At 34.2% G+C, this 18882-nt stretch overlaps 2 protein-coding genes across 2 annotated transcripts in view; one reads left to right on the top strand and one right to left on the bottom strand.

Annotated features, from left to right (window-relative positions):
- Positions 1 to 6558, bottom strand: part of LOC148273201 (aminopeptidase N) — a 33006-nt gene extending 26448 nt beyond the window's left edge. The window contains exon 1 of the mRNA XM_088239023.1: positions 6519 to 6558. The gene's annotated coding sequence lies outside the window, so the exon portion shown is untranslated. The remainder of the gene's footprint in view (positions 1 to 6518) is intronic.
- On the top strand, positions 197 to 6487 carry LOC148273202 (uncharacterized). Its single transcript, XM_088239022.1, has 2 exons — positions 197 to 2456; positions 2656 to 6487. The coding sequence occupies exons 1-2, from the start codon at positions 2382 to 2384 to the stop codon at positions 6445 to 6447; spliced, it is 3867 nt and encodes a 1288-aa protein (XP_088095148.1). The 5' UTR covers positions 197 to 2381; the 3' UTR covers positions 6448 to 6487.
- Positions 6559 to 18882: the final 12324 nt, after the last annotated feature.

Genomic DNA, 18882 nt, shown 5'->3' with positions numbered 1-18882 from the left:
GTTAACCTTGTTTGAGCCGGGTTGTGGTCCCGTGGCTAGTGTCGCGGACTCTAGGATCAGAGGTTCAAAGTTCGCAATTTCGCACCCCGCTCTACCACAACTTGGTTCCCATGTTCTAATAGTGAGTTATTTAAAACTCATTGAAAATGGCCCCAAAATTGAAATATTTGGGTAAATCAGAACGCGAGTATTTTTTTTTTTTTTTTTTTAAACCCATACGGGTAAAACCTATTCTACGAATATTGACCACGAAATTAGCTACAGATTACAGCAATAGAATCATAGAATTGAGAATTTAGAGAATTGCGAGCGCTAACGGAAACCGTTAATTACACGTTTGTTGTTAAACTAAAAACCAAACCAAAACCAAATCGAAAATTTGGAACGCTTCTGTTCAGAAATGGAGCTTATGGGCTTCTCTAAAGAATATTTACTCTGAGGTTTTAACTAATATTTTCAGGGGTTACCCAGTAGGGGGGTGAAATAATTCAATCAGATGAATTGCACCCCCATCAGTGAAGGTTTCTGCTCTTTAACATCACAAAAATCAACAGATGACAGGTCGAAAGCTATGTAAATGCCCAGAATTCCATCTCTGTACATGTTTATTTCTGTTTAGTTCAATAGATACAACGAATCGTCTTATATCGGGGAAAACGCTTTGTCATAGTGATTTTTACTACAGGGCCCGTATTATTATGGAAAGTTAACATTTATCTTCAATACGCACATGTTTTTTTCTCTTAACATGTTCAATTACAGGTTACCGACAAAGATATTTAAATTTTTCATATAAATATACACGTTTTCTTAGATATATACCGATTTTACTTCATACTTTATATCGTCTCGGTATGTACCGACTAAAATTGCATTTGAAATCCCGGCCCAGATTTATGTAAAAGTAAACATTATGTACCGAATTGCATATTTTACTTATTTTGCACAACCAAAAGCCAAGATGACAGTCGTAAATTCGCCATTCTCAATTTCCACTGGCGCAGAGACCACTCCATTTGAACTTTTATTCAATACAACGTATCTTAATCATTTGATAGACGAAGGCAAAATGATCTGTTTTGTACTTTAGAGCCAGTCCGAGGACTTTGAAATATTGTAGGGAAAATCACTTGTTATTATTTTCCATGTAAACTCTTCCGGAAATCAAATCAGTTAAAGCATATTGAGTAAACAGACGAATCCCCACTAGTTTTCCCCCTTCAGATTTTTTTATCTGAGAGCAGCCATCGAGTCGAAAACACTTGTCCGGGGTTCTGGTTTTATTTCACACATAGCCTGTATTCTTTATTCTGTCCTGACTCGGGAAGCACAGCACATAATTTTCCAGGCATATTAAAAAGCACGTAATTACTGTGATCTATCCGGAAACTTCGCGATTAAGGCAAAGGTCTTGGCCACTACGCCAGTGAAAACACTCCTTCCAGAAAACTCAGCCCCGCCCCGAAGTGTATTTTCAGAGATGAGAAAATTGGTGTAATTTAATGTACAAAAACGGGAATCTTTGAAGTGTGGAATTTTCTTGCAAAAAACGTCTGGTTATAGACAGGGTATCGGGAACGTTTAAATACACTAACTTTCACAAGGTATTTTAAAGCCAGAATGCTGCCAGTTGAAGTTTTTTTTAAAGTGTTATGACAAGTACCTACGTCTCAAGGAATGTCAAACAAACGCAAAATTGTGTCACTCCTACAGCAAGGCCATTTGTGGTGAACACAACGTTTTACACAGATAATGTAAGAAGAGTTTTCAAGTAAATTTAACTGCATCTTGTCTAACGCGAGAGACTTTTTCACTAATAAATAAGTAACATAAAAAATTTCAATTCATTTCATCATCTGGGTCTCTCAGATTAATATACAGTGACGCTGTCACTTAAAAATATGATAAATAACGCAGGCATAAGACTCACTTACTTATAAAATTAAGTACAGTAATAATATCAATGTATTAAACAGTGTATTTACCCATATTAAAAAAGATAGAGTGCTCCCCACTCACTTTTATCAGTTAAATGATAAAATTATAGGTACTCTGAAAGCTTTCACATTTTGTAGCTAGCTTTACTTTTCAGGACCTAGTTGTAAATAGAGTACCTCTAAACAAAGCAGATTTACCCAGCAATGTAAAAAAAAATACTTCTGTATCAAATATACATATTTTTAAATTGAGGTAGGAGATTTCCCCAAAACCAATGTTTACATATCGCTTTTTATGCTTACCTTTATCTGTTACTCGAGCATAGAGTACTTCGTATTTATATCATTTGCATGGTATTTAATAATGTATTACTGTCACCCAACAATCATTTGTAAAAAATATGCCTTTTCGCTATTTTCAATATTATTTTATTTATTTCAGAAATGATCTTTCCTAAGAGTTCTCTTATTATCATCATACTGGTTGGATGCACTTTGGCAGATCTGGATACAATCAAGGTCAGAGTACATATTGCGCAGTAAAATATAGGATTTTAGCAACAAATTACTTGCGTTTAACGTGTACAATCATGATAAGATCGTGCCGTATTAGATAAAGGAAATCAGATGCATTACCGGCTGGGATTTGATATAAATTTACGTCAATAAATAACTGTGATATTGCAGAGTATGTATTAATATCTTTATCTTTTTGTAGATCTGTGCTGAAGAGTCAACAAATGAGAAAAACCCCGTTTTGTGGCCAAGCACGATTGGTGATACCGATAAATTAGTTTCTTCGACTCCGCTTTGTATATCGGAATCACAAGAACTCATTACTCGATCCTGTGACCTTTCAGGATGGAATCCTAAATATGACGAAGTCCCCGATTGCTTTACGACCCAATCGAAAGCCGCTTTAGAGCAATGCTCACCAGGATTTAGTTCTATACTTAACGATTACGGAAATATAAGGTTTTGCTATCAATTGTCAGAGCCAAATAGTTGGCAATATCCTTGCTTCAACTCAGGGTCATCATTTACCATATTTGACCTAGAATCGGAAGACCAAGAAGCGCTGCTCAGTAAACTGAACTTCGAAGATAGAAAACTTGTTTGGTTACCCGCTCAAAGAATTATTCCGTTCGGACCTCTCGTCTGGACAATCCCCGGAGATAAGTGGGGAGATGACGTAAAAACAGGAAATACGTATTTTGGTCGCTATCCCATCAATCAAAACTGTGTACTATTGGAATTAGACAAATTCACGTTAAAGACAGAAAATTGTTCGTTTAAATATCCTGCGTTGTGTTTATCTAAAAAGCAACATTTGCTACCTTTACATTGCCCAAAAGGTTACAGAGCCACAAAGTATGGGCACAACGACGGTTTGTGTTACGGTCTCGAGATACAACCCAAAGGTGCAACGTGGAAACAATTTCTGGATTCCAATTGTTCAGAGCCCTTGCAAATATTAAGTAAGGTCGAAAGTCACTTAGCTGGTGAACTATCGAATATCTACGATTATAAAATGGCTGATATGTGTTGGACCGGTCTGTCGCGATCTGAAAATAAGTTTGTGTGGTACCCTAATATTACTTTATCTTACTATGATTGGGATTCTCAAACAAAATTCAAAAATACAACCCATATGAAAGGTGTACTAGTAAAAGATAATAGATGGTTACTTTTAAACGAAAATACGAAGGTGTCGTGTATGGCTTGTCAAGTTCGAGCTGATTTCAAAGAGGCAGAAGTATCTCTTCAAGTGACCACAGATCCTGACATAATTCGTCTCACTATTTACAGTCCAAAAAGCCTTTGGAAAGAAGATGACAAAGATCCAGGTGTGCAATGTTTTACGAACGCTAAAGGGTTCGTACATAGAGTTGAGATTGATGACGAACCATACAGAAAAGTGAAATTACTTTTCAGTAGAAATTTAGAGGGTAATCGCACTTACGAAGTGGAAAAAACAGTTTACGAAATAGAAAGGATTAACGAAGAATCGGGAGAGTATTGGTGCGAGGGGCATAATTCTAATAATTTCAACCCCGTATTTTCTCCGCGAATCATTGTTCCTTCTAGAAAAACTGATAGGCACGATTTTGTATTGAATGTAAAAATGTATTCTATTTGCTCAGAAATATCAACCTGCAAGCCGGATTGGGAAAAGGAAGCTGAAATCATAAAACAGTTACTAAATGTGAGAAGCGTTAAATTTATGACAATAAATTATATCGACGCCGATTTGTCAATAGACGCAACGTTACATTTAAGCGTTAAATTGATTAACAGTAATAACTGTGAAGACAAACAATGTAGGATAGTAATAACTCACTTATTTTTATTGGAAATGTGTAAATCGATATTTTTTCTGCACAGTGGATATGACTTTATATCTATACGAAGTACAGAGTATTGTTTACCGTTTGCTGATAGCGAAGGATGCTTACTCCACTGGGAACTAACTTCGATCGGGGAAAATGTGGCACCCAAGGAGTTTTGTATGCAGAGTAATGGACTACCAGTGACAAGAATGTGCACGGGAACTTTCTTAGATGGTGCGTCGTGGGGAGTTGTCGAAGGAAACTGTAGTACAAATTATGAACCGACTAACAGAACAACATTCTTGTACAGTCTCGCTATGGGGAATACCGACATGGAAACGGCGTCTTTATTTCTAACGAATGATCTCTTAGTACTTTTTGAAGACAAAGATGATCTTATTCCGGCTGACATATATTTTTTGGCAATGTCACTTAAAACAATAGTACACATGTCGGACTCTAATAATAGTCTCATTGAATTAGGCGACTCGATGAATATTGCCAAAGTTATAGACAGTTTAATGGACATCGACGAGAACTATCTTAATTTAGCTCAAACAATGAACTCTTCCAATATGCTTCTCGATTCTGTAGACGTAATTTTATCCAAAATTGCACTTAACGGTTCCGGGTCGGAACTCGACATGACGGGTATCGATCTTGCAGTTACACCCCAGTTTTTAACACATATATCGTGCCCGTTCATAAACAATATATCAGGCGTGGCCCTCGCTCGAAGACCCGGGGTAAATTCATCGCTTTTTACCGATTTAGATGTTATTTCGTTGCGATCAAACTTATCAATATTTGACGTATTGGCTATTCCTAATTTAGAAATTGCAACTTGGATGTCTCAAGATTTACTCGAATCTATTCAACAATTGAATCAATCAAATAACACATTTGACGTCATAACACATCCTAAAGTTTTAGTGGAAGTATTTTACAACGACATTATCTTTCAAGAAATGAAATCTGAAAAAGACATTATTAACAGTCGTATAATAAGCGTTACCGTTCCAGGGTATGATTCGGATCTACCGCTACCCGTGTTGATGATATACAAACGATTTGATAAAAGTAATAGTACAGAAAGAGCATGCGCATATTGGGATTTTGGAAATCGCCGCAATCCTGGAGGTCAATGGTTAAATCACGGTTGCTATCACTTGGCTAGTCACGAAGATCTCGATGTTTGCGCGTGTTTACATCTCACTCACTTTGCGCAGCTGGTACTCGGATATCGCGGGGGCGGAGAAACTCCGGGGGAGATTATCATCCTTTACTACCACGGCCGGGCTCTAAACGCTATAACTTTAGTAGGATGTTCACTTTCTTTAGTAGGAGTCGCCGGAATTGCAGCTACTGCGGTAGTATTTCCAGCCTGGAGGCAAAAAGCTGGATCGAAGGTGCTGCTTCAGCTTTCTGCCGCTATAGCGTTACAGTCTATCATGATGGTATCGCAGGACGTACCGCACGAGAATGATACGGAATGCATCGCTTTGGGTGCAATGCTTCACTATTCAGTACTAGCAGCATTCATGTGGATGTTACTGACTGCGATCTTACAATTCGCACGTTATGTGAAAGTCTTGGGAACACAGCGTCCTGTTAGGTTTATGCTGAAGTTTTCGTTGGCGGGTTGGGGACTTCCTGTGATCCCGGTGGCGATTCTTCTTATTATAAATCCTCTGGCTTATTTGCCGCCAGAAACGATTTCTTCACCCGAAAGTATAACTCCCAAAAGCGAGGTTCCTCCAGAAATGGCTCGAGATCCATCCGCTTTGTGTTATCCTCAAGGCCTGTATCTTTATTTCACGGTACTAGTTCCTGTCGTGTGTATCGTAATAACGAATCTAATAGTGTTTGTGATGGTGATGCGTTCTATTCTTCGTGGCCCAGATGGAAAAAGACGATCTACAGATCCCGAATTGGTGATCTCTCAGCTTCGACTATCAGTTCTGCTCTTTTTCCTATTGGGTCTATCTTGGATATTTGGATTATTGGCCGTCACGGGGAGTCAAATACTATTTTCCTATCTGTTTTGTCTTACGGCAACATTGCAAGGATTTGTTCTTTTTATTTACTTTATTGTGTGTGACCCGGCGACTCGTGTACTTTGGGTTTCTTTAGTTAGGGAACGATCTCGGACATCGACCACTAAAGAAGTCAGTGGTTAGGACAAGGAAGCTTTTACGCGATAAAAGTACAAATAAAGGAGACAATGTAATTAGTTAAATATTGACAATACCTCGAGAGAAGGATCAGCAGCGTGTGGCAGTTGGCGGCCTAGTGAGAGCGGTAGCGGTCGCAATAATCTGGTCAATCAAACCAACTATAATTATCATTGTGGTTCCATCTCATCCCTCTACAGGGAGACTGAAAAGTCCTCGATTGGTATCCCAAATTAAAATGACAAAACATAATGTATATATATTTTGAAATTTTATACCCGTAGCAATTTACTTACTTACATAATTAGGAATGCTAGTGAAAAATTAGTCAGTATAATTTAACTAAGAATTTTTAAAATAGTCGTTATTCAGGTTTTTTTTTAAGAAAAATAAATATTTTCGTTCTTATAATTTACCCAAATATTTAATTTTGTGGGCCATTTTCAACGGGTTGTAAATAACTCACAATTGGAAAATGGGAATCAAGTTGGAGTAGAGTGGGATTCGAACCATGGACCTTTGAGCCGTGAGTCTTAGACACGAGCCACGGGACCACAACCCGATTCAAATATTGTAACCAATATTCTATAATTGCCATGTTCCTACCCTCTTTATTTTATAAATAATCATATTTTTAACAAAGTATGTATTTATTTAATTTATTTATTAATTTGAACAAAATGTTTATATGAATAATATATTTATGTAATAACAAAGTTTGTGTGTTTAAAAAAATTATATAATAAAATATTAACAAAAACACCTGGTCATTTACAGATTTAAAGGTTTTACTACAAATATGTTTTCGAACAATAGAGATAATCTTCTTAAATCTATAACAGCACTAAAGTTATGAAGATTTGAAGACAGTTTTTAACACATATGTGCAGCAATCATATACCTAATTAAACAATGAAACATATAATTTACTTCAGCTAATATTATCAAAAAGTTTACTTAGGTATTCCAATCCTATTTCTTTTTCTTCGTCCTTCTGAATGTATATCTTATTTATTCGGAGTCAGCCCTCCCAGTCCTCGGTCTACATATCCAACTAGAAGATCTGTTGTACGGCCGTTTGCCACCTGACGCCGAGACAGCAACCCCTCTTGCTGACTGGGACATAGGATGCCACCGTTGACTGTTGTTCCTCCGCTGCCATCCTCGACACACCGTCCAGCCCGATGCCGCTGTCTCCCAACAGCCCACAGCCCGAAGTATGTCCGGCTGGCCTGAGAGAAGATTTGTGTCCCTTCCGCCTGTTCCGCCGAACAGATGCACTTCATCTCCGCCATCACACCCGTTGAGGTCTTCACCCGTAGCTCTGGGCAAGGGATCGCGTTATACTCCGCAATACTGGGTCCTCACCCAAACTTAGCCACCTAAATACATCGGTCTTTTGAAGCGAAAGGTGCCCACTCCCTCCATCTAGCCCTATTTAAATAAATAAAAAAATTGCTACAAAATATAATTTGATAAAATGCCTTCTGAAGTAAATATGGAAAAAAGATATTGCCAGTCAGTCAGAAGCAACGATAGTATGCACATTAGTGTTGTAGAGCATGCTCCAAAATACAATTTTCACTTCATTAGAAATTTGTAATATTTTCTTTATTTTTACTTTATTTTGCTCGTGTTTTTTCTACTCCATTATTCTCAGTGATTAAATATTATCATTATTGCCATACAGATTTTTTTGCTTATTTTTTTTCTTGTGATTCTTGTATGCCACGCGTTGTATTTTAGGCGGTAATATTTTATTTTGTACATTTATAAGCATTTAGAAATCATCCTTCTTAGGATGGATTGCCTAAATATAAAAAAAATTATAAGCATTACTGGTAATCTATAATTCTTTCTTAAATAAATAAATAAAAATCTATTCTGCAACTACAAATAAATTAATTATGTTCTTTTTACAAAATACCCTGTTTTTTAAGTGAAGAATCACTTTTAAAATCAAAAACCTCAAGCAAGGTAGGCGAACACGCCAAGCACTACACCAGGTTTCGGAGGAATATGTCAGGATTGGCTTAGTCAGAGTTTTGTACAGTTTTATTTTAGTGTTTTTTTGTATTAGATAATAAAACGTCATTACTTAAATAAATAAGAGAGATATATCAAATCTTGCAATCTGGATGCATTCGTGTTATACGTTACACCACACCACTACAAGAGTTAAAATGTCTTTCAAACGCCCGTCATATCGTAACCATATGTGTGTCCAACTTTAGGATTCAAAATAAAAATAAAAAAGCATAAATACATATAAATATATCTCCGTTATTTTAATACTTCGAAGGTTGACAATTTTTCGGGTATGTTCAGATCATTGAATACACGTCATAAAATCAGTAAATGTCTAAAGTTCCATATCGGAGGTTGACGACACTTTGTGTTCGCCGTGTTCGCAAATTCCGCTGTATGAAATCAGATCATATAAGCACTCTTTTCATTGAAAGAGTATGGAAATTGCCCAATCATCCCATTAGATTGTCCGAGGGGACAACTCTCGGTACAATGGGGCAGGGGCCAGAGGTCCAGAGTAAGGAGAAGTGTACGTGAGAAGTTGAGGAGATAAACAAGACTATTGCCCGCTATCCCATCATCAGGGATGACAAGAATACAGAAGAAACTGTTTCTAGTTAGACAGATATCTACTTTTTGTGACCTTTTTTCTTCTGATTTTTATTTATTTATTTTTACATAAACGGCATAAATTGCCTTTAACGTATATTGAACATAAAAGTGAAAATAACAAAAAATTATAAAATTGCATACCTTTAGCAATAGTAACAAGTGGGTAAATACACATAAGCAACGAAAAATATCAACGAAATAAATACATAAATATGAAAAAACAAAAAAAGGAAAAACAATACAAAGAAAAGTTTAAAAATAATACTGCGAGAGAAAAACAGAAATCAGACTCGTTTTATAACTATCAAATCCAGAACCAAGTATATCAGCCTTGTCCTCATAAAAAAAAAACAATGTTTTTATATTCTTCTTATTATTATACGTATTTGTACACAGTGGGGGTGTTGTATTTCCATGCAATTTCACATATCAAATGGGGGGTTTCCATGCTTTTATTGTTTGTTTTTAAATAATTAAAATATTGCAATGATAAAGGTACTAATATTTTTTTTGTGGAACGTTGGATAAATTTCCTAGAAAGGTTTAAGGTATGCATATTACCCGAAAACGTGACGTTTCGCGCCCTGTAGAACAAACGGTAGGCACTTAAAAGAATTCATTTAATTGTTGGCTTCCGTAGTGTAATGGCTAAGACGCTTGATTCACGAACAGAAGGTGCCGGGATCGATTCTGGACGAGAATACCGATTGTATAATAGAATTCACCGTATAAATAGATTGTACCGAATAATAGATTGTACATGTTTCCTCACTTCTTAAGCCCAACAAATGCTTCTAATTGTTTTTTTTTGCTTTTTGTACATAATATAATATTTGTGCATTAGCGGGTTTATTACCAATTGTCAATTCCTTCCAAACAACAAATTGATTACAGGTGTGATTGTGTGTGACACATATGATTTAAATTTCAAAACGTAATCGAGAGAAAATAAAATAGACATAAAAATAGAAAAAGCAATATCAATACTAATACTATAAATGTAAAAGTGTGTTTCTTTCACGTTTCAACGGAGCGACCGATTGGCATATTTTTTGGTACAGAGATAGCCTCTAGACTAGAGGTTGGGCTTATCCAGAGACCTGTATACGTATAATGAGTTAGAAACTACCTTGAAAATATCTTCTCTTCAAGACCGTCGAAATAAATTCGACCTTATAGTCCTATTTAAAATTCTCAACTCATTTTTTGATGCGCCTGAACTACTGAGCTCAATAAAATTAAATATCATAACTAGAAACCTCAGACACAACTTACTCTTTTATACCGATAACCATAGAACTAACTATGGTTTTCATTCCCCTATGCCCAGAATTCTTAGGTCTGCTAACAAACATACCAGTCTTGATTTTTTTTATAACAATTTGTCTTCTTTCAAACGATCACTGAATCAAATTCAATTATAAACACGTCTCTCCCGCTTCCACTCCCACAAAGTTAACTATAAACCATTGAGTCTTTCTACTTTTTTTATAATAATTTTCTATGTATAAATGTGTCCATAAAAATGCCCATTGGGCGTATATATAATCAAATAAATAGCCGAGAAGGTGAAAAGTAAAATAGGATACTTATTTTCCATCCCAAATTTAAAAAATACAATGAAAAAATATATCATATTTCAACAGTGAGCAATATTATTTGAAAATTAGTAGGCGGTAAGGTCATAAAAATAATAAATTAGAAATTAATTCTTTAAATTTCTACAATTGATTTGCCAAGTTGATTTTGTATAGTATTAGGATTTGTGAAGTGAAAAGGCCAAAAAAAAAAGAAGAAGAAGGATTTGTGAACAGAATAACGAAGCTACGTCACCATCGATTAACGGATCTGCGTATTTCTTGCATAGCGATAGTTGTATCGGGAAAATTCTTATTGATAAGCGACACAACTAATTAATTACTAAAATAATTTCTCCTTAATACCACGTGAGCACTGCTTCGGGAAAAAATTAGTTTGTATTTATATAAATTAATTTATATTAGTACTGACTAGTCCAACTCGTTAGCGTCCACGTCGTGAACCATGGGCAATAGGATCACACTCATAACGGTGTGATCGCAGCAGATAACGAGAGGATAAAATGCGAGTTTTTGGCGCCTCAAAACCAAAACCAACCTGCTAAGGGAAGGTAACACCGACAGAAAATCCACCAGAGAAGGCAACGGGAAACCACTCTGGTCATCTTTTCCCAGGAATCACTACGGCGAGTACATCAATAAGCAGTCGTCCTGGCTGCGAAATGTAAAATTAGCGCAGGACAGATACATATGTTTTCGCTGTAGTGATCGCCAACGTCGGGGGACCCGGCAAGGCACTAGAAGAAGAAGAATTAATATTATACTAGTCTTCAGTGGGAAAAGAGAATAATGGGAGAAGAAAGAGGAAGAGTTTAAGGAAGGGTAGAGAGGTGTTTCTGCCATCGTGATTTAAACAGAGATACTGTAGAATTAACTTTTCAAGATTTAAATGATTAGAAAAATAGAGAATGATAGACGATTTCACAGCCGAGCCGCATGGACACTTAACTGTATACGTTAGAGAAGAGAGAGGAGTGGATGGGAATTAAAGGGGTGCTTTGAGAATAAGAACGAAGAGGTAAATCTTGAACAATAGCGTTGAAAATTTGCACGAAGATGTTACAGGTACGAGTATATAAAGGCGTTAGGACTATAAAGGCGGCCTCCGTGATGTAGTGGTCAAGACGCTTGACTCACACACGATAGGTTCCGGGTTCGATTCCCGGTGAGAACACAAAAAGTAAAATATGATTTTTCTCAAGCCTGGTGTTCTTTGATATGTAATTCACCACTGTAATTGGGCCTCCTGGCCTGTTGTGGTGCAAAAATAAATAAATAAATAAAGTACAACGGTGAATCGAAGAGAGGGGGTGTGATAGGTTTTGACAAAAACGCAACAATGACATATTTACATATTACATATAAAAATATAACTACATTGAATTACGTCACAAGTTCTTCCGATTCAACCAATGATAGTGTTGTAATAGATTTCCGGTTTCCGGGAAGCCAACTCACCAGTCAGGATAACTCAACGATGACAATAAGGCCTACCACATGCAAGTATATTGGATTCATAAATAAACATTTACTTTACATATTACAACAGAGATGAAGAACATTAAAGAGAAGGTAATATAGAAATCTAGGCATCTACAGGGCTTATGACCTGTCAATGGCTGGTTTAAGTGGCCACTTTACACACTGTGTGACATTCACCATTCTGCCCTATACATCCTTTATGAACATCTATATTCCTTCAATTCTTTCATCTGTTGATGTTTGTGAAGTTAAAGAGCTTAAACGTTTATTTATGCGGGTGAGATTCATCTAATTAAAATATTTCACCTACATACCCGCATACATAAAGGTTTCAGCTCTTTCATTTCACAAACATCAATAGATGAAAGAATTAAAGGAATATAGATGTTCAAATATGAGCAGAATGGTGAATGTTACACAGTGTGTAAAGTGGCCACTTAAACCAGCCATTGACAGGTCATAAGCCCTGTAGATGCCTAGACTTCTATATTACCTTCTCTTAAATGTTTTTCATCTCTGTTGTAATATGTTAATATAAACAGCTCCCCAGGGAGTTGAATCCAGTCCTTGTTAACAAAAATTTGGACAAACTCAAAATACTGTTGATGACATATTTAAGTGATCCAGGGTCTACAGTACTCTATAGTTAAGAGAATTGTACCAGCAGAGATTTACGGACAGAGAAGTGATAATGTTCTCCTGTACAAAATACTTCAAACTCTGCCTATTCGAGGATTACTGTGGCTTTGCATTTAAAAACAATTTAATAGTGAATCTTTTTAAATTCCTCTCAAACTGAACCATAATACACGCTTCACGTATAGTAATGGTTTTATAGTACCAAAAGTATGTAGTAAGTATGGTAATAGAATTCTCAATTATTTAATACCTAGCAATTTTAATTTATTGCCGAAAGAACTTAAATTTAACACACAATGTAACAAGAGCAAAATAAGAAAGTGGCCACTCGATCAAAAGTGTACATATGAATAGTAGCTTACATAATATGCTAAATCTTTTAATTTTTCATTTATTTTCTTGTGTTTAAAAAAAACATTATTTTTATTTGTATTAACATGTAAATTACTGATCTTTCCGTCTGTTTGTGATATATGTGAATTCATTGTTTTTATAAATTGAGATAATATTATACAAGTTAGTATAAATATAAATCTCCACCAACAAGCTACATTACATGCATTGACTTGGTGGGATTTCAATTTTAGTAAAAAACAAGAAATTTGAAATATTAAAACTATAAGAATGTTTAATTATATTCATAAAATATAAAAATATAAAAAAGGTTGAAATATTTTTGACTTAACTTTTTTTAGCGCAACTGGCTTGAAATAAATAAGAAGGTAACCCTAATATGATCGAGAAACATCTCTAAGTAATACTACTCGTACATGACATGTGGCGAGTTCTAGTCACGGATGTTGACCACATCACCACTATTCAGTGTAAATAGGTCCTTATCTATTTATTAAATATTAAACAATACATTACCGACAAGTATTCGGTTGATCAAAATATTTGCAAGGCTCAACTTCCGTTTTTCATGACCCATTACGTCACAGGAACTTTGATTGTGACGTAAGCACTTTGACAATATTTGGAAAATATTCTTTTTCGTTGCAGCATCTTCCATCCATTTGAATTTGCAGCAACTTTGTTTAAATCACATCCGAAGAAACATTTTTAATATCATACTCCTCTTTAGACTAGTAACAAATATATGTATTGTAATATATGTTACCAATACTCTACAGACAGACTTTTTATAGAATTTCCAGTACTAGACATAAGACAAATATACATAAAGACAATTTTAAGACATTTCCATCAAAATTCTGACAGACATAAAGACGGAAAGCAAATTTACGACACTAGGCAAATACAAATAACAATACTTCTGCTCCCAAAGAAAAAAACAAATTACGGACAAAGGCATTATACTTTTCTGGCCCCTAAGCCATGCAACTTTTTCAGCAAGGACATATTGATGAAGAAAATGAAAAACAATATTTTCAAAGCTCGAGTCCATAAATGGATTGCTTAAAAGACTAGACAGGAAGCTGAGGAATATGTTTCATGTAATATAATTATAATTTTAGTTTCTTGAAAATCCGTTTTCGTTTTATTGATGTAGGTATGTTTTAATTTTTTTTATTTCTTTTGAAATTTTACACAATTGATGTGAAAGTATGTATAATTATGTATAAAATAAATAATACACTGACACTCCGGAACGTGCCTGTGGGCCAGTGGAGTGGCTCCATCCATAAATAAAAGTAAAAATATATTGAATGTACCGTACCTATTGTATAAACATTTTTGTTCACTATGTATTTGTATTTTATATTGGATTAAATAAATAAATAAAAATAAGAATAAATCAATAAAAGTATTTATTTTATATAGTTTTACAAATAAAATGTGAACGCCTACAACATACAGGAAACAATATACAGGCTGGCCGGAGAAGTGACGTCCAAAGGTAAAATGGAGGTGCCTGTTATTAAGGCGTATCCGAATCACCCCTATGTATTTTCTGCGATTTTGCCTAGTTTTTGAGTTATGATTTTTTACTGAGTTTTTGTAAATTTTCGACCAGTTTGGTTTTAATTTTTTATTTTAATTTCTCGAAGGTTTTTTCAGTATTGCTTTTTGTAAATTTAAATTGTACTCACACGCATAAAATAATAAACTTTGTAACATTAATGGAAGCTACAAAAGTTTTGTACTAAAATGCAGAATTTAAGTTCGAGCGAGTCAGACTTGAACTTTCAACTTAAAATTAAAAATCTAAAAAAGCAATTTATTAGTTTTCGAGTAACTTTAAAAACTGCGTTTAACTTTAAGCTTTTGTAATATACAACAAAAATAGTACTTAATAAGCTTAATATACTCAATTCGCTGAAATCAGCCTTCAAAGATACTGAGGTGGAATTTTTACTCGAGAGTTGCCATACGTTTATAAACACTTGCCCAGGATTCGGGTTTCATTTTACTTGCAGAACTCAATCGACAGACACTAGGCAAAGACAAATAACAATACTGGAATATGATATAAATATTTTTGTTGAACTCTTTGGGCATACATGTTTGTACATTGGCAAGCGTATTGCCAAATGGCAATTCTTTCCAACCATCCGATAAAATAAGAGTTGTTATTTGCATAATTTAAGTTTCTAAGCGTATGCGAATTTTTTCAAAAAAAAAATAGATATGAAAGTAGAACTAGCAATAATAAATTAAACAACATCTTCAATGAGAAGAGGGAATAAAAAGAGGAGAGATTAAGGAAGAGAAATGAGATGCTTAAGGGCCCCAATTACAATGGGAAGTTTACTTCAATTTTATCTTATTTATTTTATTAAAATGTATTTTTTCTTAAATGTTAATAGGGCAGAATCTAGCAACATTATTTTTTGCATCTAGGCGCTCGTTTTCTAAACTGACAGTAATGTGAGAATAGTAATTAAAGGAAAAATTTCTCAGTGGAATAATATTTTTGTCACTTTTAATGCGTAGATAAACGTATCGAGGAGTTCTAGACCCGTCGGTACAAATCGATATTCTTGCATCAAAACTTGATGGTAGAGGTATTGGTAGTGTATCTTTGTAGTCGGTCAGGAGAATTTTATCTTCAACTATACCGTCAAGGTGAAGGTATGACGACTTTATCATCCCATCATAATCGAGGCCCTGGTCTGATACTGTAGAAACATCTTTGATGGTGGATGGGAGGTAATTCTACATTCGAGTCGCATGGACACAATATGAGTTAAATAAGAAGGGGGAATTATGGATAGGAATTATGAACGAAGGGGAAACCATGAACTTCATTTATTTACAAACCTAAGGATTTACATAAATAGAAAACTTATGTATCTTTTAATTTAATAGACATACAATTTTTCACGTGTACATACTGTATATGAGAGACATCTAGCGAGATATTTATTAAGCCAAAAAGAAAAACATTGAAAAGCTTGAGATAAACACGATGAACGAGGGCCAGTTACTGAAATAATGAATATTTTTTGAACTCTTCATGGATATATTTTTTAATGCCCTCAGGATTAAAAATTATTTCAGAACTTAGTTCGTCGACAAATACGTATTTGAAAAAAAACTAGATAAAGTCCGAAAGATCTAAAAAAATGGTAATTAAAAGCGCCAACAACGGCACGAGAAAAGTTTGAAAAAATGATCTTGAAAAATTCTGAAAAATCCAAAGAGATCTCATAATTATAATTACAAAAAAGCTCAGTTGATGTGTTCTAACATAGAAACTGTTACCGATAAAAAAAATAATAAAAACCTCGCTTTTCCATAGACGATACCGACAGGGCGATGTCGTTTGTCTGAGAAAATAATTATATTTTTGTTGTTAATAGTTTAATATTCTTTTGAACATATTTTGTAAAAAAAAATAATCTCCCCAATAAACTGAAAACTGATAAAACTATATCACTAAATAAATCCAAAGTACCTAAATTTAAAGCATTTTTTGAACCGAAAAAGTATTCGATTTTAATTACTATTACTGTATAATCGGGTTGTGGTCCCGTGGCTAGTGTTGCGGACTCACGGGCCGGAGGTCCGAGGTTCAAACCCCACTCTACCCCAACTTGATTTCCATTTTCTAATAGTGAGTTATTTACAACTCGTTAAAAATGACCACCAAAATTGAAATATTAGGGTAAATTATTAGAACGCTAATATTTCTTTAAAAAAAAAAAATACATATATTTAAAAAAAAAATACATATATTTTCTGTTTTTCTCTTTCTTTCGTTTTTTTTCTCATGTATATTCGAAATTATCTAACTTGAAATTGCTAAATAACTATAATAGTGTAAGTCATTCTCCAGGCCCAAGAGCTTTTCTCTTTTTTGGAAAGTTTCATTTTTATAAGATTAATTAAATAGTATAAAAGTAGATTGTTATAGAAAAAAAACTGTATCATTTCATGTAACTATTTTAATTTATAATAAAAAAATTATATCTTATTAATTAATAACTATTTGTATACAAATCCAATAAAATGCTTTTTTTCATCTATAGATATATTTTACATGCCCCTTAATTTATTTAAAAATAAATTAAGACTCCTTATTTCTAGCTGCGATACGATCCCACTTACTATTTAATGATGCTCACACTTACACACACCTGAACACTTACTCCTACACTAATACACATAAACACACATCTACACTAACTCTCATACAAATACACGTAAACGCACCCTTTTGTTGTAACACAATTTAATAATATGTATGATTCTTATTTAGAAACTTTGCTGGTCTGTCTTTAAACTGTGTTTTTTTTAATGTTACTATATCATTGTCGACTGTTTGTTTCTTTAAAATAAATAAATAACAGTTAATTGAATAAACTTGTTGATTGGTTAATAATGTTTTCTTATTATTTAAAAAAATCTGTTAGTTGATTATTTTTTTTTAAATTTCATATTCTAAGTTGTCAAACTTTACATGCTAATAAAAATAAATGTTTTTAAATTATCTTCTGGTAATTGCCTTCACTAAGTAAATGTTCTTTATCAATCCATTCTAATTAGAATATATTCTTAGTGGCTAAAATTATTTCATCATTATCATAATTTCCTTACCTCACCTAATGGTGAATAGGGCACTGCATCGGTACACCAATCGCAGCGTATCTTGATAATTTTTGTTACATGGAGGTAAGATGATCAATCTTACGCTTCAGATACCAGTCGAGGGGCTATTAAATACTCTAGTGTGAAAACACTATTTTATATAAATATGTCATATAAACCATGTCGGGAATCAAACACGAGACCTCTTGCATGGTAGGCAAACGCGGTAACCATGACACCACGAGGCCGATAAAATGATTTAGTCATGGATAAAAGAAAATGGTAAAACGCAAGCGTTGTGACCAACCAAAACTAAATCTTCAGCTGAAACCGAATCTGAATTCGAATTTCGGCTCCTGTTTTGGCCGAAAAAGAAACTTTGAAAAATAAAGTAAAGGTCGCTATATACCCCTAAGTGAGGTAATAGTTTGAGTGTGTCCAAATACTAAAACCTCTCGTTGACAGGTCATAAACCCGAAAAATACTTACCTGTACTTTCAATATTTAATCTGTTATCCTTGTAAATAAAAATCAAACAAAATTGGCAGCATTTATTGTGAAACATCAATCTATCGAATGTATAAAGAATTTAGTCTGTGTACGAAGAATGCAATTCTGTGTATTAACCCTCGACGAGTATTTTTGAGGTCCTAAGTTCAATTTCTCGCAGGGTGGACGTAAAATATTGATTTTAAAGGTTGTTCATCAGATCATCGACAGATCATATGATCCGCAAATAACTAGATCTCATTTAAAAAATATATAATATTGATAGCTTCTTAGAGTTTTAAGAATGGTAAATATAAAGAGCACAGAAAATAAAGGATGGATGTCAATTTTTATGTGTTTTAAACTAAACTTAATCTGACGGCAGTTCACATAATCTACATTTCTGTTCAATTCAATTTGACATAAAGGCTCTATTTTCTAAGAGAAAGGAAAAAAAAACTTTTTGAAACACTCTAAATGAAACATTTGTCAGTGTGTAATTAATTTATATACATGGTTATATTATCATCGTCAATAAATTTTGAATTGATCAATTATATTATCCCTATCAACCCTTCTCCTTCACTACTCCACTCCT

The sequence above is a fragment of the Micrasema longulum genome, unplaced genomic scaffold, assembly GCF_059751315.1.
Source record: "Micrasema longulum isolate JH-2025_06_02 unplaced genomic scaffold, ASM5975131v1 h1tg002041l, whole genome shotgun sequence".
In the NCBI taxonomy this organism is placed as follows: Eukaryota; Metazoa; Arthropoda; class Insecta; order Trichoptera; family Brachycentridae; genus Micrasema; species Micrasema longulum.
This window is presented reverse-complemented; position numbering and strand designations above follow the sequence as displayed.